Here is a 23,600-nt window from a genome sequence, read left to right as displayed (position 1 = left end):
TCACTGACCACAAAGACTCAGTTCTATCCTCAGAAATGTTTGGAAAGTTTTATTTAAATGTCTTGTGTTCCCTTTTAACCAACACCAAAAAGAGAAAAAAAAAATTTTTTTGCCGTTCCAAACAGGGGTGTCGCTTCAGAGAGGAGTGGGCGTGCGTGTTAAGAGCTGGGAAGTGTCCGGCCACCCTGGGGTTGGATGGCCAGTCCCAGTTTACTTCCTGGGAGCCCCTGGCGGCCTCGGAATGAGTGAGCAAACCCCCATCCTGCAGGGAAGGACTCGGTCTCCCCTGCGGGTAGGATCATGAGCATGATGGGGCCTGGTGGTTCCAAGAGGGGAGGGGAGTGGGAAGGTCAGATCCGGAATGTTCCATGGAAGCTTCGGGGCCTCCAGGCCTGGAGAAATATGTTTGCTAGAAAAATAAGATGCTTTGAGAATTTCGGCAGTCTGTGTTCTCTGCCTGCCCAAGAGAAACCTACTCTGTTGGCCAAAGGGGCAGCAGGGAGGGAGCAGAGGCCGGAGGCCAGGAATGGGTCTGGTGCCAGTGGAGGATTCCAGAGGGGAGCGAGGCGGGCAGCAGACTTTGGTTTCCTGGGTCCTCTTTCTGGCAGCTGTTGAGGCTGTGAAGGCCCCCTGCCTCCCCAGCCCTTGAGGTGTGGGCTCCCAGGTGGTGGGCAGTGCTGAGAGAGGGAGGCTGGCCATCTGTCATAGGCTAGTGGGTGCCTGGGCCGCGGGCCCTCAGAACAGGATGCCCAAGGAGGGCAGGGCCAGCAGGAGGAACAGGGGACCTGGTGAAGGGCCACCTGCCGAGCTGGCCGAGGCACAGTGGTCAAGGTTGGCACCGATGCAGGCCGCGTAAGCCATCACGTGGGGAATGTAGTTCTGCTCGTGGACGCCATGTAGCAGGTGCGCCATGGGACCCTTGGCGAAGACCGCCACGTCCTCCCCACCGTGGGTCTCATGGCGCAGGGGCACAGCAGACTGCGCCTGGTAGTTGTTGTGAGCTGTGGGCCAGAAGAAACACTTGCTGAGAGCCTGCCAGGGGACTGGCAGTCTGCAGCCACTTCCCCCCCCCCCCCCCCCCCCCGCTCTTTCAGGCTGGTTCACGTGCCCTCGTTTCATAGAGGAGGAAACCGAGGCTCAGTGCCGGGAAGTCATTTTGTGTAAGGCCACGGGATTTGGGCCTGAGTCCGTTCTGACACAGAAGCCTGTACCCTCAACCCCCAGAAGAGAAAAATCAACCTCAGCTGGGCTGTTTCAATTAGAAGGGAACAGTCAACCCGGGAGAGCCTCCTACCATTGGCTGCACAGTTAGACCCCCATGGGCTACTGGGGCCATCATGAGCAAATGAATATTCAACAGGAGGGAACCAGATGAATACACTGAGAAGGCTCGGATTTTGGAATATTATATAGCCCATAAAGATGGCAGTGTAACATAGCAGGCACCTGCATGTGCCGGGCACTACACGAAGCTCCTCAGACCCAGTTAGTCCTTCAGACAACCTTGGGAGCTAGAATTCTTTTAAGGAGGAAAGGGAAGCTGGGGAAGACCACGCTGCATGCCCAAGGTCACAGAGCTGCTCAATTGTACAAGGGGGTTTGAACTGGGATTGCTCTGACTCAAGTCCTGGCTCTTAGGAGACCCCTGACCTTGGGGTCTCCTACAGGGAGCCTGCAGGGTTCCCAAGCCCATCCCCAAGGGGCACCGTGTCCCCTCCCAGCTCTGGACTTTGACCATCTCACCGTAGTCCACCATGGAGACGTTCTCTCGCTCACCACCTACTACCTTGTAGCCAGGCCCATTGCCATACAGGATGGAGGTGAAGGGCTTCTTATCTGTGTCACTCACCATGGGGGCCAGACCTGCACAGAAAGGCATTGGCCCCGGAGTCATGTTGGAGTCCCCCAAGCCTCAGCCTGGCAACCCTCAAGTCCCCTTTGAACTACTCCATGAAGCCACCTTCTAAACCTGGCTTACTTCCAACTAACCACCCCTCAGTTTTCACTGTGCCCACATCCCCCTCATCTGGTGTTCCACCTGTCCGTCTGTCCATCCACCCAGCCCTCACCAGTCCATCCATCCATCCTCTCATTCTTCTATCCACCCATCACACAGGTAGCCACCCATCCACCCACGCATGCACTTGACCCTACACCCCCCACCCATCCGTAACTTCTCTGTCCTACCCAATTCTCATGGATCCCACACGGACCAGGCCCCGAGCTTGCTGGCTCTCCCACCCTGCGCCTGCTCCCAGACGGGCAGCCCTGGGAGTGCCCGGTGTCCAACCCAACAGAGGCCCACCTACCAAAGATAGAGTTGCCACGGGGGGTATACCCGCCGAAAGTGAAGACATGGGAGTGGTCTGCAGTGACGATGGTCAGCGTGTCTTCCACGGACGTCATGGCGCCTGCCCGTCCAATCGCCTGGTCCATCTCTACTGCCTCATGCAGCGCCTGCTTGGCCTTGCCCTCATGATGCCCGTGGTCAATCCTGCCTCCTTGAGACACCGAGGCAGAGGGCTCGGGTGAAGGGGACGGAAGATGGGTGCCCCCAGGCCCCGCCACACTACTGCTGGATTAACCTTTCTTTGATGGGGAACTGCCATGCGCCGTGTACCACGCCAGGCACTTTATGCGGCATTCAACCTTTACAGCGGCTCAGAGAAGGTAGGCTGTAGACCAAGGGCTCATGCACGGAGAGAGCAAAGCCAGATCCACCTGACTGAAAACTTTGTGCTCTGTCTGTGACCCCATGGGGCTCTCAGTGCAGCATCTTCAGCTGCTTGAAGGAGTCTGAGACCTCAGACAGAGAAGGGAACCAGCAAGCCTGAGGTCCTACCGAGTGCCAGGCACAACAAGCCGGTGTCTTATTTCCCCGTAACAACAATCCTGGGCAGAAATGGGCACAATCGGCCCCATTTACAGATGGAGCAAATGAGGCCTGGGGGCAGAAGTGACGCGACCAAGGTGGGAGTAGCGGGATTTGAATTCAGGCATGACTCTCATTCTCAGTGCCCGTGGCAAGCCTTCATAAAGGCCTCTGAAGCCTGGATCCTGTGCCGCCTCTCCTATATGAGCGCAAGATGCTTGGCTTTGAGCCTGGCTTTAAAGGTCATGGCTCAGGGCTACATGACCTGAGGGGACCCCTCCTTGTCTCTAACAGAAGGATGCCTGAGTGGACACTCCCAACTCTGAGGGTCCTGAGCCGGGGCGGCCTGGCCGCCCTCCCTTCCCACTGGCCTGAGCCTCACCACTCTGGCCTGGCAGGCTGGCAGGGTGGGTCCTCCCTTTGTTGTGGCTCTGGGAGCAGTCACAAAGAGAAATGCTCCCAGGGGAGCCTGTGCTCACCACCATTGGTTCCTGGCTGGGTCCTTGGCGTCAGAGGCCTGTTCAGGCCAGGCTGAGACCTGCCATGCTTAAGTGGGAACCCTGGGGTTTGGCGAGAAAGCGGCCAAGCCGGCTTGGCTGCCACTGGCCTCTGGAAGGCAGAGGGGCCTGAGTGTGTGTATATGTGTGGTGAGAGTATATGTGCAAGTGTGTGTGTGTGTGTGTGTGTGTGTACCTCTAGAGTTCAGTGAGGCAACATCAGGAACCACAGAAGACAATGGCTATTAGAACTTTGGAAGATTCCGGAAACTTTATCACTTCCTCACACTTCCTATTGTTATTGACTTAGCTATTGTGTAATCATAATAATGATAATAATAGAAACACGGAAGATTTATTCTCTGCTGGGCCCTGTTCCAAGTACTTTATGTCTCTGAACGCAATGGATGCTAATAACACTTCGAAGACTATTTTTGGCCTCATTTTACAGAAATGTACAGGTAGAGGCCGCAGCAGCAAAGAACACAAGCCCGACTCCAGTGCTTCCCATCAGCGCTGGGAAACCCTGTGAACGTTGGCACGCAGCACTGCCAATCCCCAAAGTTCTGGCTGTCCCAATCTGGGGGACCCAGGACATCCCAGGGCCTGCCCTGGGTCTCCTTTCAGGCACAGGACTCACAAATCTGACGCTGGCCCCACACGTGCCTAGGAATGGCAGATACGCACCATCCAGCTGAGGGCTCCCGCAGACTGATGGGCGTGTGTGGACGAGGACCCCGGGCCTGTTCCTTGAGCCCAGCCAGGCAGCCGCTCAGATGCAGGGGGGTCCATCAGGGCCTACTAATTTGTCTTTTGGAAGGAGTGAAGTTCAGGGGCCTCGGGGAGGGACCCCCAAAAGGAAGGCTCCTGGGAAGTCTTCTTGGACTAGTCAGCCTGATGGGCCATCCTCAGGCCCAAAGGAGAACGGCTTGCTGGGCTGGGGGCTTCAACACCCTGCGTACCCCATCTTCCCCAAAAGGAATCTCCTTCTCCCCAAAAGTAGACAGCTGTCTACCCCATCCCCCGACCCCAGGAAGCTCCCAGGGAAGTGGCCCTGAGGCCAAGCCTGGGGCCCTACCTTCCACCAGCAAGAAGAAGCCTTTGGGGTTCTTGCTCAGGATCTTGATGGCAATCTCCACCATCTCGGAGAGTGACGGGTCAGTCGTGCTGTTCCTATTCAGCTCGTACTGCATGTCCCCCGGCTCAAAGAGACCTGAGGACACAGGACAATATGGATGGTGAGTTCTCATGACTCTGCAAGGAGGGCCCCGAAGGAGCCCGGGCTATCTCAGGGAACACAGGTTGGGCGCATACAGCTTGGGGTGAGAGCAAGCAGGGGGGCGGGGGGAAGCTCCTGTGGGCCCACATGTGCCCAGTGCTTTGAGAACACGCCTCCTTTTACCTTTGCAGCCACACTATGGGGAAGGGCTCACCGAAGTCCATTTTACAGAGAAGGAGACTGAGGCACTGGTGCTCAGTAGCTTGGTGTCTTTGGCTGCTAAGTGGGAGATCTGGGACTTAAGCCCATCAGCCCAGCCCCAAGCCTGAAGGCCTCCAGGCATGGCACCACAGCCCCCAGGCTGAGGGCACGGATTCAATGGGGCAGATTGCGTGTGCACCTACGCGTCATTTACAGGTCAGGTGTGAAGGGTATAGTGTCCTGTGTGGTAAAATGGTAGAAGGTTTGGCTCACGTCTTGGTTTCCTCACTTGTGAAATAAGACTGATCCATTCTTTGACCATGTCACAAGATTCCACATGTACCGGGGTGGTATTTCTAGTCCTGGATGTTCTTTTAGAACACCTTACCCCTTCTGTGAGTGGGGGCACAGTCAAGCAAGAGCTCTAATGAACAGAATGCTCACCGTGTGCCACAGGCCATCCTAAGTGCTTTGGAAGCACATAGGTGCCAGCCTCCAAGATGGCACCCAATGGTCCCCGTCTTCTGGAATTCACCCCCTTGTGTGTCCCCTCCCACACCAAGACTATCCTGTGTGTCCAACAGAATACTGCAGACATGATGGTATGTGACTTCCAGGCCAGGGCATAAAATATTACAGCCTTAGCCGTGCATACTCTTCTGAGGGAGGCCAGCTGCCATGTTATAAGGACACTTCAGCAATTCTATGGAGAGCTCCACGTGGCAAGGAACTGAAGCTTCCTGACAACAGCCTGCGCCAACTTGCAAACCTTAGGAGTGAGCCATTACGGAAGCCCCAGCCCCAGTCAAGCCTTTGGATGACTGCAACCTCATGGGAGACCCAGTGGAGCTGCTCCCAAATTCCGGACCCCAAGAAACTGCGTGAAGTAATAATGTTAACTCGTATTTTAAACTGTTAACTTTGGAGATCGTTTGCTACACGGTAACAAGTAATTTATTTATTTATTATTTAAATGTTTATTTGTGAGAGAGAGAGACAGACAGACAGACAGAGCATGAGTGGAGGAGGGGCAGAGAGAGAGGGAGACACAGAATCCAAAACAGGCTCCAGGCTCTGAGCTGTTAGCACAGAGCCCGAGGCGGGGCTCGAACTCCAGAATGGCGAGGTCATGATCTGAGCCAAAGTCGGTCGGTTGCTCAACCAACCGAGCCCCCCAGTCGCCCCAACAAGTAATTTACACAGTGCATTGGCTCACGGGTACTCATGGCAGCCCTGAGGTAGGCCCCATCATTAGCCTCATTTTACACTATTCCTACTTTACAGAAGAGAAAACTGAGGCGCTGAAAGGAGAAACCACCCGCTCAAGGTTGCAGAGCTCATATGTGGTAGAGTGGGATTTGAACCCAGCACTCTGGCTCTAAGATCCATGAGTGGGCCTGTTGTGCTGCATGGGAACATGTATAACTCTACACACCTGTGTGTGCTATAGGGTGTGTGCTGTGTGACCCAGGCAAGCAGAGGGGCTGTGCGTGTGTGGTCTGTCTAGGGGATCCTCCCAGGTGCCCAGCTTTGAGCCCATAACCTCCAATGACACACCCAGGACCTAGAGGTGTGCTCTTTGGAAAAGGTTTGTAGGAAATTTTGCCACCACTCACTGGGCACAGCAGCCAGGTGGGAAAGGGGACCCAGGTGTCGGTGTGGTGGTGCTCAGGGCCTCATTCCACCTCACCAGGGCCCTGGCTCTCCACTCCCCGGGGGACATCCCCCAGTCAAGACCAGCAGAAACAACCCGGCTGGCTTCTGCCCTGGCCACACAGCAGGGCTGGCTCCAGGCCTCCTGCCCCAGCCGGGGTTTGGATTTACCTGGGCCCTGATGTTAATGAGCTGAGTGGGATGCCACAGGTCCCTTCCCCAACCTGAACGTTACTTTCCCTTTGTGCTCAACGGAACCATTCACTTTGCACAGCCAGCAGATTTCAGGCCCAGTTCTATGAACCAGACCCCCCTCCTCACCTCTCCCAGGTCCTCGACCTGAGAGCAAAGGTCCCTAAGTAGAGGGAGGGCTGGGACCTTGGCCCCTCAGGTGCTGGACTCACAGCCCCAGCCCCAGGGCACCCAGCTGGGTGTCCCCTACTCCACACCCTCCACTTACCCAAGAGGTAGTCCACGCTGTAGGGGTCAAGGGTCAGGAGTTCGGTGCGGTTCCAGACATAGTGGGAGTGCTAGGAGGAAAGGCCAGTGTCAGCCACGTGGGAGCTGGGGGGGTTGGGAGGACTGAGCCCAGTGGGTCTCAGGGACCGGGGCACGTATTTGTTTCCTTCAGTCATTTACTAACCCCTCCCTGAGGACCTCCCATCTCTGCCTTCAAGAAATGACATATAGGCAATTCTAATGCAAGGGAAGAGAATTCCAAGAGACCAGGGGCACTGTGGGCCCAGAGGCAGGATCAGGGAGGGCCTCCTGGTGGAGGTGATGTCCTAATGGGGCCCTGGAGGACAAGAAGCCATCGATCAGCCTGGGGTCAGGGAGGAGAGTTTCAAATAGCAGGGAGGGATCATGGAGCCAAGAAGAGGAAGGTGCAGGTCACCAGGGGCCTTGAGCACCCACTGAGGTGTGTGGGCTGTGTGTGTTCTAGAAGCTGTGGAGAGCTAAGGAGGAAGTGAAACCCTAGGTCTCCCCCAGCAACCTCATCTAAGAGGCTGATAAAGGAAGTGCTGCTTCCCCAGGACAGAGGCCACAGGAAGAGGCTGGCTGACTTAACTGGAGATGTCACCACTCAGCACCAGAGCCAGGGGCTACAGTACCGCCAGGACTCAGCTGTGCATCCTCAGGACAGCCCCTTGCCTTCTCTGGGCAATGGCATTGGGATCTGTGGTTTCGGAGCCTCAGTGACTGTTAGGGAAGGAGGGCGGGAAGGCTGAGGAAGTGGGGTTCCCCACCCCCGCTTTGCTGAGCTGGTTCTCCTGTGTTACCTCATTCAGGTCTCACGTCAGCCCTACGAGGGAGATACTGTTATTCCCATTTTGCAGACAAGGATACTGAGTCACAGATGACAGAGCCACTGGGAGTCTGACTTCAGCATCCACTGTTCAGGCATGATTTTCGAGGTATGTATGGCCTACCTGGGAACCCACAGGGACACCCTGTCCGTTGACTGGTGTGGGTCCTGTCTCTCCCTCTTGGAGTCTAGATTGAGCTCCAGGGTTAAGCACCTGCCCAGGCCAGAAGGACTAAATCCTAGCCCCATGTCCCGCACAAAGAAACTGAGGCTGAGAGGGGCAGTATCTCTCTGGCTCGGCCCGGCCAGAGCTGACTCAGAGGAACAGAAAAGGTTCAAAGCGGCTCAGTCCCACCCTCATCTACCCTGTGGGGGCCATCCCTAGGCCCCTGCCTCCACCTCACTCTTGGCCCAGCCCCATCCCACAAGGCCTCCCTGGGGGCCGGTCCTGGAACCCTCAGAAACCCAACCCCAGAGTGACATCAAAGTGGCTCCCAGGCTGCTCCCCACTGTCTTCAGCCCTGACCACAGTCATTTCCAGACCCCAGCTGCCCCAGGCCCAGCGGCTGCCAGAACCACTCCAGGGAGCCAGCGCTCAGGCCTTTCCAACGCTCCAGCCTCCCGTCCCCAGCACGTGCCCTCACCAGGGCCAAAGCCAACTCAAGATGGACGGCTTCCACCTCCCACCGTGGCTCGCACCCTCCCCTTCCTGCCACCTCCTCCTCTACTCCTCCTCCTCCTCAAGGCTTCTCAGCCCCTCCCTGTGGTCTGTCCCCTCTGGGTTCCCGTAGGTCCTGGGCTTCCAGCCATCCAAGCACACAGAGATCCACATTCCTTTGACCATCTGATTCATCCCTTGGAATTCATGCCCGGCGAGGGGTCCCACACACAGTAGGGGCTCAAGTGGCCTCAATGTCCATGCAGGTGACTCTCTGGCCCCCTCTCTTCACTGCCTAGTTCTCCTGGGTGCCCTCCTCTGAAGGGATTAATTGAGCATGTATTATGTGCCATTCATGTATCTGTTAGATCATTGGAGCCCCTCAAGGTAAGAATTATGACCCCCCCACTTACAGAGGAAGAAACAAACTGAGATTCAGAGAGAGGTTCCCCAGAGCCCCATTCCTGAAGCCACCTGGCCCCTCAATGGGTTACCTTGTGTCTCGGTTTGAAGCTTTTCCAGATGTCAACGAGGTTCAGGCCGTCCAGCCTCGTGCCCCTGGCCTTCTCGTCCATCTCATACTCCACATCGGTTCTATTCTTGGGGAACATGTACTTCCGGCCACCCCCCATGATCACCTAAAGGGGACAGGAAACATCAGTACCCCAGGGTTCCAAGCCTCAAGAGCTGGGCTCCTAAAGGCACCGGGAATAGTGTGACTGCTTCTCCAGCTTAGAGAGTCTTTTTTTATTTTTTTATTTTTTATTTTTTTTACATTTATTTATTTTTGATAGAGACAGAGCACAAGTGGGGGAGGGGCAGAGAGAAAAAGGAGGCACAGAATCCGAAGCAAGCTCCAGGCTCCAAGCTGTCAGCACAGAGCCCGATGCGGGGCTCGAACCCACAAACCGTGAGATCATGACCCGAGCCGAAGTCGGACGCTTAACCGACTGAGTCACCCACGTGCCCCTCCAGCTTGGAGAGTCTTGGTTCCAGTCCACACTGCCTGCCCTGAGCCTCTGCTTTTCCAAGCGGGGAGATGAAATCATGAGTCTATTGAGACCATGGTTTGGGGCTTCTGGGTGAAATACTAGAGGTACTGGTAACTTCTCCTACTTGGTTTTCCAGAAGCCTGACTCAGCTCCCACTTGCATAAGATAACACGTCTACAGAGCACTAACTGCATGTCAGGTACTAAACACTCCAGGTACATTTTTTTTTTTTTACCTTTTTAAAATGTTTATTTTTGAGAGAGAGAGAGAGAGAGACACACAGAGTGAGCGGGGGAGGGGCAGAGAAAGAGGGAGACACAGAATCGGAAGCAAGGCTCCAGGTTCCGAGCTGTCAGCACAGAGCCCGACGCGGGCTCAAACCCATGAACCGCGAGATCATGACCCGAGCTGAAGTCGGACGCTCAACCAACTGAGCCACTCAGGTGCCCCTTCAGATACATTATCTTAATCCACTTCATACCAAGGCTGCAGGGGAACCTGTGTCCCCATTTTCCAACTAAAGAAAGGGGAACAGAAATGTCATCTTTCTCCCCTAAGGCCACACAGTAAGGGACACGGCCAGGATTTGATCGTGAGGCTTCCCTGACCCCAGCACTGGGACCCTGGTGCATCTGCAGGGCCGAGGACAGGGCCTCCAAGAGCCTCCTCTCCCCTGTGGGAGACAGAATGCCACAGGCGAGAGGCCTCTGCCAGGGAGGTCTCGGGACAGCCCAGCTGGAAGGCTGGGCAAACAGTGGCCAGTGCTCACGTCTGTGTAGTCCCCGCCAGGCTAATTTTACTCACCACGGCTGGCGTGCGCGGGCGGACGGACGCGGGACTGTTTGTTTTCCTTGGGAGTCCATGTTTGAAGTCCTGACTATTTTTAAAATGGGGCCAAGAACATAACAGCCGCCGCCTGCGGTGACCGCCACACCGGTGTCCTCCTGTCACCGCGGGCGCCAGGCCAGGCCGCCGCCCCTCAACACCTTGGGAGAGCAGAACCCGGCCATGGCTGGCCTCAGCTCCACTGTCCCAGGCCTGGCATTTCCTAGTACTGTTCTCGCCCTTCCGCTTCATTCCCTCCTCAGAACCCAGGGGTCCGGGCCGACGGTGGAGGTGGGGATGGCACCCGCGGCCACCCTGGGTCACGGGGAGCTGGAAAGGGCATGGGCTTGGAAGTCCAACTTGGGTTTGACTCTGACTCTATTGCTTACTGACCAAGGGCCGGTCACTTCACCTCTCTGAGCCTCGGTTTCCTTATCTGTAAAATGGAAGTAACAACCACCCACCGGATTGCTACGGAAGGAAATGCAGTGATGCGATATAGTCCCAGCACCCGGGTGCAGCCCCAGTGGGCAGTGTTCTCGCTAGCAGAAGTAGTGGGATATCAGAGTACTTCCAGAGAGGCGAGTTCCTCACTGCCAGCCCCAGCCAGGAGCTCTGGGGGCAGGGCAGGCTGCGAGAGGAAGGAGAGGGGACCCCGGGTCACCGGCCCCGGCTCCCCACCCCTGTTCCCACAGAACCTGACCCCTTGGCATTTTCAGAGTGGAAAATGAAGCCCCCAATCTTCTTGCCTGGAGCCTCATCATTTCCAGCCCCAGCAGGGACTTCACACGCTCATTAAACTCCCAAATAACAGACTTGCTGTTTGGCTTTGGGGTTTGGGTTTGTGTCTTTCTTTCTTTCTTTCCTTTTTTTTTTTTAGCAAAAGATATTTATTTTCAGGGCGGACACCAGGAGTTGTGTTTCATGTGCAGCCGGGGGGCTGGGGGGCTTTGGGAAGGTTGAGATGCAGGAGCAGACGGGAAGGAAAAGGGCAAGAGGAGAGAGGAAGGAGGGCAGTCTTCACCCTGGCCCACCTCTTCACTCATGCCCCAGCTGACGCCCCGGTGGCCTGAGGACCCCCGTCCACCCTCACCCCACAGAGAACTCTTCCCTAAGCTCCTGTCCCCCTCTCTGGCTGTTCCTGGCACATCTCCCCAAGGAGCAGCCCCGTAATTACACCCTGCACTTGTACAACAAATGTTCTCACATCCATGACCTCATCTCGGCCTCCAGCGGCCCCGGGAGGGGGCAGGTGGGGCTGTCTATTCTTGTTGCACAGGTGGGGAAACTGAGGCTCAGGAAGGAGAAGCAGCTTGCCCCAGGATGCACGTCAGGTGGAGCCAAAACCAGGACAGAGGCTCAGATACAGATACAGGTTCACGAGGAGGGATCAACGGGACTGTTGGTCCTGAAATGGGGTGCTCAACCCACTGCCTGGGAAAAGGAAGTCATGGGTGGGTAGAAGGGCCTTGGAGGCTGGGGGGAAGCATTGCATGGGGGACAGAGGCAGGTCTGGGAGCCAATGCAAACTGGCTGGTGTCTGGTGGTGGTAGAAGCAGGTGAGGGGTAGGTGGGACCCGGGGGCTTCCTTTGAGCCTCGCCGAAACCCCATTTTAGGCTCAGGGAGCTAAAGTCCCCTCGCCCCCTCACCAGACCCCAGCAGTGGGGTAACAAGAGCCTAAGAAAAGAACAGCTGGCCGTTCTCATGTAAGAACAGAGTAGGGACCCCTCTGAGCACCACGTGGACAGTATCTGGGCTGTAGGTGTGCACCTGCATGCCTAAGCCTGCTCAGTCTGCCGAAGCTATGCTGCAGGGCAGGGGTATGCAGCTCGTGCATAAGGCTAGCACTTTCTGAGCCCTCACTAGGTGTCAGGACTTACTCAACTCTGAGGGATTATTTTATTTGGATCTCTCAATGGGCTTACAAGTTAGGTACGTTTTACAAACGGGCCATAAAAGGAATGGGTATAGAGGTTAAGCAACTGACCCAGGGTCACACAGCTAGCAAGGATTTGAAGCCAGGAAGTTTAAAAACGAGAGCTTGTGCTAACCACGGCCCACACCACCCTTTCTCTGGGTTCGCTAGTTGAGTGTGTGGGACACGCGCCTGTCAGTGCACGTGTGAGTGTGCAGGGCAGGTACTCCCCTCAGATGGCCACTGTGTCACCCCTACCTCCCCGTGTGGGGGTGGGGGGCTGGTGGTGCAGCGCCAGATTCCAATTTACAGAATAATCCCTGGGCGCCTGATTCTTGGGGTGTGGTGGTATAGCCACATCAGGGTTTATCCCTCGGCCCCACCGCGGAGACAGCTTCCAGCGCTTCCCTGCCCCAACCGCAAATCCCCTAATGGGCTGGGAGCCTCCCAGGTGTGTGGGGAGCCAGGCCGAGCTGCTTTTCCTGAGCCAGCAGAGGCCTGAGGCCCAAGGCCCGAGGCCCACCGGAGGCCCGGCCTCACAAGCCCGCCCGTGCCCGATTGAGCTGCACCCCCACACTCGCCTCGATGTCCCTGACGTTGTGCATGAGCTGGTAGGCGATGTCCTTGCAGCCCTGACTCAGGGCCTCCGGGGGCATCTCGTTGTCTGAGTACCAGTCGCGGTCAGCAGAGTGGGCGTAGGCGGCACTGGGGGTGGCGTGGTTCACTCTCGTGGTGGTCACAATGCCCACAGATTTGCCTGGGGTGCGGGAGAGGACAGTTGGCTTTGTCTGGGAATGGGGGTGTCCCAGCTGTCTTCTCCCTCCCTCTCCTGACTAAAGACTGGCTTCCCGTCAGTTCAACAGACTGCCTGGGCCTCAGTCTCCCCACCAGTACTGAAGGAAGGGGTTGGTAGGGGGAGTGGTGGCTTCTGAATATCTGGGCAGCACAGCTCAGACACTCTGCCTCTGTGGCCCTCCCCTTCTTGAGAGCCCTCAAGCTGTGAGCGCCTGGGCCAGAATCCTCCCCTCCATCACACACCCCACGGACCCTGCCTGGGTCCCCTGCAAGAACACGGGGGCTCTCCTAGGGGCCCTCAGGTGGTGTGGCTCTGTCACTTTCCCAGTCAGCCTCATACTCTGACCCCAGAGGTCCTGGGACACGGGCCAGGGCCTCCCCTGCTTCCAGGGAGAAGAAGGGAGAAGTAGACACTGAACTCCCACCGGGCTACGTCCCTTACCTTTTCCTCACACCAGATGTATGAGAGGGCAAGGTTTTCATGCTCGTTTTATACTCAAATAAATAGACTCAGGGAAATGAGCCGGGACCAGAACCACAGCTGAGTAACCCCCTAAGCCACTAGCCCACCCTGTCATGGAAGGGGTCCCGTGAATATCTCACAGATGCCCAGACATCAAAGCTGGAAGATCCCTGGAAAGCATCTTTCTCTGCCCTCTCCCCATTATACAGTGGGGCAGACTGAGGCCCAAATACAGCTGGGTCCCATTCCCTGCCACTACCCCCACTCACCAGAGTCCTTGGCCCAGCGCAGGATGGAGGTGACTTCGTTCCCCTGAGTTGTGTTGCACTGGGTTCGCTGGGTGGCTGCGCTCACCCCCACGGTGCCCTCGTTGGCCTTGACCCCACATAAGTAGGCGGTGGCGGTGCCTGCACTGTCCGGGACCTGAGCGTTGGTGTTGTATGTCTGCAGGTGGGAAAGGAGGGGCAGGAGTTGGCCGGGCCTTGCTGGTGGCCTTCACATCACCCCCACACACACCGTGGGGGCTGGGGCATGATAGAGACAGAGGCCTCCTATGGCCTTGGCTGAGCCCTGCTACCTGCAAGGTCCCCCCAGAGCCACAGCATCACCTGGCTGCCAGCTTCCTGCCCCTACTCCCTGTGCCCTGGCAGCGAGGGCAGCAGGAAGAGGCGAATACAACCCTCCAACATGCAGAGGAGTGGGGGCTGGTCACTCAGGCCTCCCTCCGGGTCTGGGCTATGGGAGCCAGCAACGGGGAGGGGGAAGCAAGTAAGTCCCGGAGCGGCAGGGAAGGGGGGGTAAGGAGGGGGCGACAGGGCTGCTGAGTTCTTGAAAAAGTGAGGTGAGGGAGGCTGGGGAAAAGGAAGGAAAAGGGAAGAGAAGCAAGATCTAGAACGGAGGAAATGGGGAAGAGCCCCTCTCCCCCATTCAGACTTCTAGCTGAGACCCTGAAACTATTTGCCCGTGTCTTCCTTCCCACCAGCCTGAGAGCCACGGAAAACATTCCAGGCCCTGCCATTCCCTCAGCAGTGAGCCCTGGGCCTGACCCAGAGGGTCCAGAGGATCAGCATCACAGAGCACCACCAGCACCAGCCCCTACGACCCCAGCAGCAAGAGCCATAGGGAGAAATCTAATTCACTTCCGGAGGCGCCTGGGGAGAGAACGAACACAACGGATCCGGCGCGGAAGCATATAAACCGCGATTCCGTCGACAGCAAGGACAAAAGCACGGCAGCTCATCTGCGGTGTAGGAAGCCAGTGGGCGTCGGGTGGGGGGTGGAACGAGGGACTGGAGGAGAGCTGGGGGACTCTCGGCGGCTGTCGCGTTCAGTGTCGCAGCCTGGACGCTGGTCATACGAACACGTGCGGTTTATACGCTGGCGCACGCACGCTCTCCTCTGTGCGCTTCATACTTCAATTGATTTTTAAATCAATGACTAAAACCCTCAAAATAAAGTCTCGGGAAGCAGCTGCTGCCATGCCCATTTCACGGGGGGGGGGGGGGGGGGGGGGCCGTGGAGACCCCAGGAGGGCTGACCGCCTAGCCCGCAGGCTGGATTCCCCTGCCCTTCCTCGGTGCTGCGGGCTTGGGGCTGGAGCTCACCTTGGAGAGGGCCACGTAAGGGAACTTGTCCATCTCCAGCCTGGTCTCCTCCCCGGGATTGTGGTGGAGCTGACCCTTGAGGATGCGGGCGGCCGTCACCGTGGAAACACCCATCCCTGCAGCAGGGGAAGGGGGCGCTTCAGTCTCTCGGGCTCCCCGCCTCTCCATCTCGGGCACCTAGAGAATTCTAGTTTTGCCCGGCCTGGCTGGGCAGTGGGCACCGGAGCACGGCTCTGTAAATGTGACCAGGAGGCCCCTTTCTCCCTTCCCTCCCCAGACCCTCAGGGACCGCCTGGCAGAGCAGACCTCTTGGGTCCACAGCCTGGACCCCCATCCCCTTAAACATGCCTCCCAGGGCCCCAGCCTCTTCAACACAGCCTGGCTCCCCAGGCCCTTCCCTAGGTGCCCCCACCCAGCCCTCTCCTTTGGGCCCCCAGGCCTCACCATCTCCCAGGAACATGATGACATTCTTAGCCACGTTGGTGTTGAGCTTCTGAAGCCTTAGGGCATTTTTCAGGGTCTGTTGAGCTTGGTCCCTCCAGTACTTGGGGTCTTTCTCTTTCTCTATATAGACAGAGAGGCAGAGTTATCCGGCAGGGATGGGGGGCAGCTTCCCATCCCCAGACATTACAGACCCCCAACTTCTCGTGCCTGAGGGCAGGACTGCCTGGACTTGGGGGAGGAAGCAGCAGCCGTCAGTCTCAGACAGCTACCAGGTGGCTTGTCGACAGTTGCCAGGCCAACCCTCCAAACAAGCCTGTGGACGCTTGGCCTTCTCCCCATGTCTCAGACTGAAGAAACCGAGGCCCAGAGATGCCAGCCAACTTGCCCAAGGCCACACAGCTCTGGCTCCACTCTCCAAAACCCATGCTGTTTCCTTCCACCCAGTAGAGACATTCTGCTAAGGCAGCAAATGAATTAACTGTGCAAGCACAACTGGGAGGGTAATGTTTAATCTGTCCGAGAGAACTACTTTCACCTGAAGGAGTCCCCAGATGTATCCAGCCATCAATGATCAACTCTGCTTGGCTTAATCATTAAAGTCAGCAGAAACCTGAGTTACCAACAGCATCGATAGCAGTACTGGAAAGCAGGACTTGCCTTTTGTTTAATGAATCAAATTTAAAGTAGCCACGCACAATCTTATTCCTGTTAGGATAAATTAGCAAAGAGCCTGTTCTGTGTCCCTAACCTTGAGAAACCCTGGGAACCAGGAATGCTCTTCTCCCCGCCCCCGTCCCCGCCCCCCATGTGTCCAGTAGTCCAGAAAGAATGCAACTGTAGTGCCCGACAGACTTCAGTGGAAACCACAACTACGCCAAGTACCCCCGTGTGGCCAGGTCACCCCCCTGAGTCTCCGTTTCCTTCCCTGTCAGATGTGGTTCTTTGTCTATTCCTCCCAGGGTCACGAGGAGGGCTGGATTCGAGAAATTGACTTCCTGACCCACAGGAGATCAACATTTCCCGCCCCCACCCCCAGTAATTCCAGGCCAGAACTGGAATCCCCCCACCCTTTATTTTTCTTTTTAAGTTTATTTTTGTTTATTTTGAGAGAGAGGTAGAGAGCAAGCAGAAGGAGGGCAGAAAGAGAGGGAGGCAGAATCCCAAGTAGGCTCCGTGCTGTCAGCGCAGAGCCCGACGTAGGGCTCAATCTCAGGAACCACGTGATCGTGACCTGAGCCAAAGCCAAGAGTCTGAGGCTTAACTGACTGAGCCACCCAGGCACCGCCTGGAATCCGTTTCTCTTGCAAGCAGAGGCCCAGGAGCCAAGCCCACCTCCTCACCATGGCAGCCTCTAATGCTGCCACTCTTCCGAAGGTATCTGCTGAGCTCACCAATTTCAGACCCCGCAGGCGGAGTCCCCAGCTGGAGTCTTGAGAGCCTCGGCCCTTCTATCTAGCTGTATACCTTTAGGCATGTTCTCTCCATTTGAGTTTCTGCTCCCCAGGAAAACGGGAGTGCATAGACAGTTTTAGGACTGAGGTGACGTCTCAACAAATGCCTGTCTCAACAAATGCCTGAGCCAGTGGTTTTGATCAGGGATCCCACTGGCTCAGCGCTGGTTCCCATCTCCTTCCTGCCTCCCTCCACGCATACCGCAGTGGCAAGGCTTCGGTCAAGGAGCTTCTTCAGCCATTTGGGTGCCATCTGGGTGGTGATGAACTTCTTGCCGTCTCGATTTTCCTATAACCAGGCCCTCCCTCCCCCTTCCCCAACAGCTTGGCAGACCCCCAGGGGCTGGACTGGCATCAGCCTCCCTGCACTTATCCCTTCGTCTTGACTCAAGCTCTGATCCCAGTTTGCCAGCTTCCCCACTGTGGTTGGTCCCTGGGGACAGAGAGACTGTTCAGTCTTTTTCACCAGAGCCACCCTAGGGCCTGAACCTGAGAAGGGTTTAGTGGATGTCAAACCAACTTCATTGTCAGGGGACTGACTTAAGCAATCATGGCTTTGGACAACCAAGTATCAAAAGGCCATTGTTTTTGGAGAACATTAAATGACATGCACAAATGCTCAGAATATAATGCCACATGAAAAGTGCTTGTCAATGTGTACTGTATAATTCCATTCACATGAAGTTTAAAACAGGCAGAACTCATCTATGGTGGCAGGAGTGAGCCTGTGTCATTTTGGCTTGGGGGTAGGGTTGCTTGGGGAGCACACGGGAAGGCCCTTAAGTGTCCCAAGACTGGAAATGTTCTGTCTTAATCTGGGTGGTGGTTACAAGGACATACAATACGTAAAAACTCATCAAGCTATGCGTTTTAAATTGGTGCACTTTACTTTAAGCTATACTTAACTTAAAAAAGAGCGAGAGGACAAACTAATGCCATCACACACCCAATGGAATGTCTAAAAAGGAACAAATACAAAAGATTGAATTGCTGAATATTTGAAGAGTTTTAATTTCGTTGCTTTTTCATCTTTTCACTTTTCATCCATCTGTTTCATGCACCTTTCACCCAGGTGGGCTATGAGTGCTGAGAAAGCAGGGACTTGGTCCTAGAGCCACCGCTGGTCCCCAAGGATACACACCGAAAGGCATCATGGGACCACAGAGGGGGTGATGGCCTGGGGATCCAGCAGCTCAGGTTCTATCCCTAGCCCTGACTCTCTCCCCGAGGAAGGCCAGTCCCTTCCCTGAACCCTAATTTCCTCATCTGTTGAAAATATTTTTGGGGTGCCTGGGTGGCTCAGTTGGTTAAGCGTCCAACTTTGGCTCAGGTCATGATCTCATGGTTCGTGAGTTTGAGCCCCACGTCGGGCTCTGTGCTGACACCTCAGAGCCTGGAGCCTGCTTTGGATTCTGTGTCTCCCTCTCTCTCTGCCCCTCCCCCGCTCCCTCCCTCTCTCTCTCTCTCTCAAAAATAAACATTTAAAAAAAAGAAGAAAATATTCTTCCTAAGAGAACCCACTCCCTGCCTGACACTGACTATACTGGGTGATTCTTTTTTCTTTTATTTTTTTTATTTTTGAGAGATAGAGACAGAATTCAAGTGGGTTGGGGCAGAGAGAGAGAGAGGCACAGAATCTGAAGCAGGCTCCAGGCTCTGAGCTGTCAGCACAGAGCCTGACGTGGGGCCCAAACTCACGAGCTGTGAGATCACGACCTGAGCTGAAGTCGGCCGCTCAACCGACTGAGCCACCCAGGTGCCCCAATACTGTGTGATTCTTTTTTTTTTAATTTTTTTTTTTAATGTTTTTTATTTATTTTTGAGACAGAGAGAGACAGAGCATGAACGGGGGAGGGTCAGAGAGAGAGGGAGACACAGAATCGGAAGCAGGCTCCAGGCTCTGAGCCATCAGCCCAGAGCCCGATGCGGGGCTCGAACTCACGGACCGCGAGATCGTGACCTGGCTGAAGTCGGACGCTTAACCGACTGCGCCACCCAGGCGCCCCACTGTGTGATTCTTATAACAGATGTAAGGAGGAGGAATTCCTGTCTCCACCCGGCAGATGGAGAAACTAAGATTCTGGGAGGGCAACCAGGGACTTCTACCCACATAGTGGACTGAGCCAAGATGGGCTCCCTTCTTCCACTTGGGGCTGCTGCTGAGTGGCCCTGGGGTGTCCGACCAGATACAGGTCTAGGTTGGTAACGTGCATATGTTACCTTGGAGCTACGGAAGGGATGGGGAAAGAAAGCCAGTCTTGAGAAACGTGGATAACATTCCAGATCTGAGCCCGGTCTAAGTGGGGGTCCAAATTTATAGTGTAAGAACTCAAAACTGAGGAATTAACTTGTCTAGAAAAAACTTGTCCAGAATCAGTTGAAGAATCAAACACAACACTGCACCATAGAAACACTTCTAGGTTAGTCTCCAATAACTAACAAAAAATGAAATTATCAAATTCACCAGCAAAAATTACCAACCACAAGGAAACGTATCACCATGAGGGAGAGTTAAATAGACAAAACCAACAGCAGACTTAGCCTCCCAAGACTTGGAATAGTTTATGCCCCAATTAAGGAAGAGGAGGATAATATAAAAAGAGTGGCCCGTCCAACATTAGGACGTGCAGTAGCAGAGCTGGGGGCTCCTGCTCTGTGAACATTTGTCTGCAGCTGTTAACTTGGACAGTTCTATGACCTTCAACATAGACACTGCCCTCATCCTATCCCACCTGCACCAGGTTTCCCCACCCTTCCGCCTGGGTCCTCCATCGTACCTGGCACTAACGAGCTGGTAAGGCAGGTGCCAATGGCCAGCACCAAGAATGGAGAAATCATGGTGCACTCCAAGACCTGCTTTCTCTCTCTGGCCCAGAGGTATGACCAACGTGGGTGGGAGGGGATGGGCTGGCAGTGGTCAGATGCTAACCGATGTTCCGATCCTAGAAATTAAAGGGGGGAAAAAAAAGACATGTGGGCCACAGCTCCAGAATTCATTTGTCCATCCACTCATACTTTGGCTCATTCATTCATTATATGTTGAGTACTTATCACCAATCAGGCACAGGGCTAGGCACTAGGATGTAAACCCCAATGGTCCCTCCCTCAGGAAGCTTAAGCACATACAGTTGTGGCAGTATAACACACGAGTTCCATGAAGCAAAATGGTTCCTTCCCCGTTTTCCAAGTGAACTCCCACTCTCAGTCCGTCTGGAGCCTGGAACCCACCAGAGTTCAGTCTTTCGTATAATGCTTCCCAAAATGCAGCATGCATTTTGGGCTCTTAGAGGGTTTGTTAAAATAGACCCAATATCCACCTGCCATCGCCCAGAATCGAGTGCGGTTCCAACAAGCTCCCAGGTAAGGATGCTCCTGCTCCTGATTCTGAACCAGTCTTTAGCCTTTGAATTACCTTTCCCAAGCACATTGGAGACACAACAGAGTCCATCCTTTGTTAGAGACAACCACACTTGCCACATTCTCTTCTAGAGCTTGTCATTTATGGTGAGAGATATAAAAGGAATAGAACTGATACACAGGAAGATTGGCTGCTGAAGGTGCCCATTTCTGGGTGGTGACATTTCAGATGGCTCGGTTGCTGTTTCATTGTCTTTTCTGCGTTTCCCAAATAAAGATGTTACCTTTATAATTTTAAAAAACTGTTACACACACACACACACACACACACACTCTAGAAGGAAATACATCAAAACATTAACTGTGGTTTTTTCTGGGCAGGAAGACTATGAATGATTATTTACTCTTCTCTTTATTATTATTTTTTTGAATTTTCCAAATTGCCTAAAATAAGCATGTATGAAATGGCATAAGAAAGTTTTTAAACTGTGGTCATACTGTCAGGATCACAAAGGATAACCCCAATTGCAGCTGAGAAATGTACTAACCCTGTTGTGCATAAATGTTGCTGGAAGATGAGAAATTTTAAATGGCAAGAGTTTCACAGGAAAATAGTACTGCCACCAAAACCCAGATAAAAATGATCATTTCCTTTGTCGTGGGAAACGGCAACAATGCTCAACATTGTACAGTTGAGTGTCACGTTAGATAAGAAACCACTCTGCCCCTAGAAAAGGGGATCTTGATTCAATCTTTAAAACGTGCGCCCTGCATTTCAGTGCCCAGAGGTGAGGGCTCACCGGTATCGCACCCACAAAACACCCAGCAGTCACCAAATGTGCCATTCATTTGCACCCCTGTGCTTTTTACCACCCCTCTTCCACATCCATCTGGCTCCCTTAAAAACCCAGCTTGACGGGGCAGGAGGGAATTGAAAGGAAATACTCTACATCTGACATCTACCAGCACTTAACTCTGAGGTGGAATTTCAGACGATTTCTGATTTCTCTTTTTATTTATTTATTTATTTTTTATGTTTTATTTTTGAAAGACAGAGCGTGAGCAGGGGAGGAGCAGAGAGAGAGGGAGACATAGAATCTGAAGCAGGCTCCAGGCTCTGAGCTGTCAGCACAGAGCCAGATACAGGGCTTGAACTAACTGTGAGATCATGACCTGAGCCAAAGTCAGATGGTTAAGCGACCGAGCCACCCAGGGGCCCCCTGATCTCTTTTTACTCTACTTTTGTTTTCAAGTGTTTCTAGAGTAAACCCTAACATCAGAAAAAAATGTTAGTAAATTGATATACAATATCGGGGCACCTGGGTGGCCCAGTCGGTTAAGTGTCCGACTCTTGATTTCACCTCAGGTCATGTGAAATGGAGCTGTGAGTTGGGATTTTCTCCTTCTCTCTCTCTCTCTCTCTGCCCCTCCCCCACTCACGTGTGCTCACTTTCTCTCTTAAAATAAACTTAAAAAAATTATTACACAATATCAATACATTATAATATTATTCCAAGTGGCTTAAAAACCAAAGTCCCCTTCTTTCAGGAAGTCTTCAGCAGTGGCCACTCGTTCCACTCGTTCAATCATTGTATGTAGGTACCTGTTTTGAAAGTAACTCTTTTCTTTTTTTTTTTTTTAAATTTTTTTTTTCAACGTTTATTTTTATTTTTGGGACAGAGAGAGACAGAGCATGAATGGGGGAGGTGCAGAGAGAGAGGGAGACACAGAATCGGAAACAGGCTCCAGGCTCCGAGCCATCAGCCCAGAGCCCGACGTGGGGCTCGAACTCACGGACCGCGAGATGGTGACCTGGCTGAAGTCGGACGCTTAACCGACTGCGCCACCCAGGCGCCCCAGTAACTCTTTTCTGGTCCATCTCCGCCGCCACACTGGGAGTCTCTAAAGGCAGGGACTTTGCCTTGTTTGTTCATACTCCAGTGCTTGACACAGTAAATACTGACATCGGTTGAAAGCTAATGCTGCTCTAAAGAGGGAGGCAGGGGGAAGGGAAGAATCAACCCCAAATCCTTCCTTTGTGTGTGCAGAAAATGCAAGTGTTGGCAAGGAGATGGTATTCCTAGAGCAGCCATTCACTGCTGGAGGAGCGTAGACTGGTACAGCCACTTTGCAAAAGCAGCATCAGGGCTACTGGGTGGCTCAGGCAGTTAAGCGTCTGACTTCAGCCTAGGTCACAATCCTGCCATTCTGGAGTAAGAGCCCCGCGTCGGGCTCTGCCTGTTTCAGATTCTGTGTCTCCCTCTCTCTCTCTCTCTTCTGCCTCTCCCATACTTGCGCTCTGTCTCTCTCCCTCAAAAAAAAAAATAAGCATTAAAAAAAAAGAAAACTGGCAGCATTTACCAAAGCTGACACTGTACCTATGCCCTCTAACCCATTTATCTCCAACACACACACACACACACACACACACACACACACACACGCACACGCACACACGTGTGTTCACCAAAAGACATCTATGGGAACATTCATATCAGCCCTGCTTGTAACAGCCTCAGAACAGTTCCATCTCCAGCAGGATGGATAAATATGTTGTGTGGGTTCACAGGCTGGAAAACTACACAACGGTGAGTATGGACAAATCCATACAACAACATCTTGCAAAGGGAAGGTTGAATGAAGGAAGCCAATCCGAGAGTACAGAAGTCACGATAAAGTATAAAGACAGAGCTAGGTGTTAGAAGACAAGATAAAGGTTACACTTGGGGTTGTGGAGACCGAAGGGGGCACAGAGGACTTGTGATTGATCTGAGAGCTAGTTACATGGGTGCATTCTGTCTGAAAACCCAATAAGCTGTCAATGTATTGATAAGGACACTTTTCTTTTTCTTTTTTTTTTTTTTTAACATTTATTTATTATTGAGAGACAGAACATGAGCAGGGGAGGGGCAGAGAGAGAGGGAGAGACAGAATCTGAAACAGGCTCCAGGCTCTGAGCTGTCAGCACAGAGCCCGATGCGGGGCTCGAACTCACAAACCGCAAGATCATGACCTGAGCGGAAGTTGGACGCTTAACCGACTGAGCCACCCAGGCGCCCCGATGAGGACACTTTTCTGTATGAATGTATATTATACTTCAATAAAATAAGAGCACTACTCTCTGAGAGCGTACATAAACGATCTATAAATAATCTATAAACACAGACAACATGAAAATGACCTGTGTACTGCACTTCTGTTTATAATGACTTTCACCATGATTTCTCACTAATAACCTATGTAGTGGACATAGGGGGTCTATCATCTCCTTTATTGTTACTCTTATTATTATTATTATTTGCTATAATCTCCTTTGTGAAAAAAAAATCAAGGCTCATGATAGTGCA

At 53.7% G+C, this 23,600-nt stretch overlaps 1 protein-coding gene across 3 annotated transcripts in view; it reads right to left on the bottom strand.

Moving 5' to 3' along the window:
* Window positions 1-26: 26 nt before the first annotated feature.
* Window positions 27-23,600, bottom strand: part of ALPL (alkaline phosphatase, biomineralization associated) — a 58,969-nt gene continuing 35,395 nt past the window's right edge. For all 3 annotated transcript variants that reach the window (XM_045476006.1, XM_045476005.1, XM_045476004.1), the window contains exons 2-12: window positions 19,674-19,838; window positions 15,446-15,565; window positions 15,002-15,117; window positions 13,667-13,841; window positions 12,721-12,896; window positions 8,901-9,044; window positions 6,903-6,972; window positions 4,448-4,582; window positions 2,310-2,501; window positions 1,744-1,863; window positions 27-1,001 (exon numbers count right to left, since the gene is read on the bottom strand). In XM_045476006.1, coding sequence (XP_045331962.1) covers window positions 736-1,001; window positions 1,744-1,863; window positions 2,310-2,501; window positions 4,448-4,582; window positions 6,903-6,972; window positions 8,901-9,044; window positions 12,721-12,896; window positions 13,667-13,841; window positions 15,002-15,117; window positions 15,446-15,565; window positions 19,674-19,734 — 1,575 coding nt within the window. In that variant the 5' untranslated portion in view covers window positions 19,735-19,838 and the 3' untranslated portion in view covers window positions 27-735. The remainder of the gene's footprint in view (window positions 1,002-1,743; window positions 1,864-2,309; window positions 2,502-4,447; window positions 4,583-6,902; window positions 6,973-8,900; window positions 9,045-12,720; window positions 12,897-13,666; window positions 13,842-15,001; window positions 15,118-15,445; window positions 15,566-19,673; window positions 19,839-23,600) is intronic.

Source organism: Leopardus geoffroyi, chromosome C1 (assembly GCF_018350155.1).
Source record: "Leopardus geoffroyi isolate Oge1 chromosome C1, O.geoffroyi_Oge1_pat1.0, whole genome shotgun sequence".
In the NCBI taxonomy this organism is placed as follows: domain Eukaryota; kingdom Metazoa; phylum Chordata; class Mammalia; order Carnivora; family Felidae; genus Leopardus; species Leopardus geoffroyi.
This window is presented reverse-complemented; position numbering and strand designations above follow the sequence as displayed.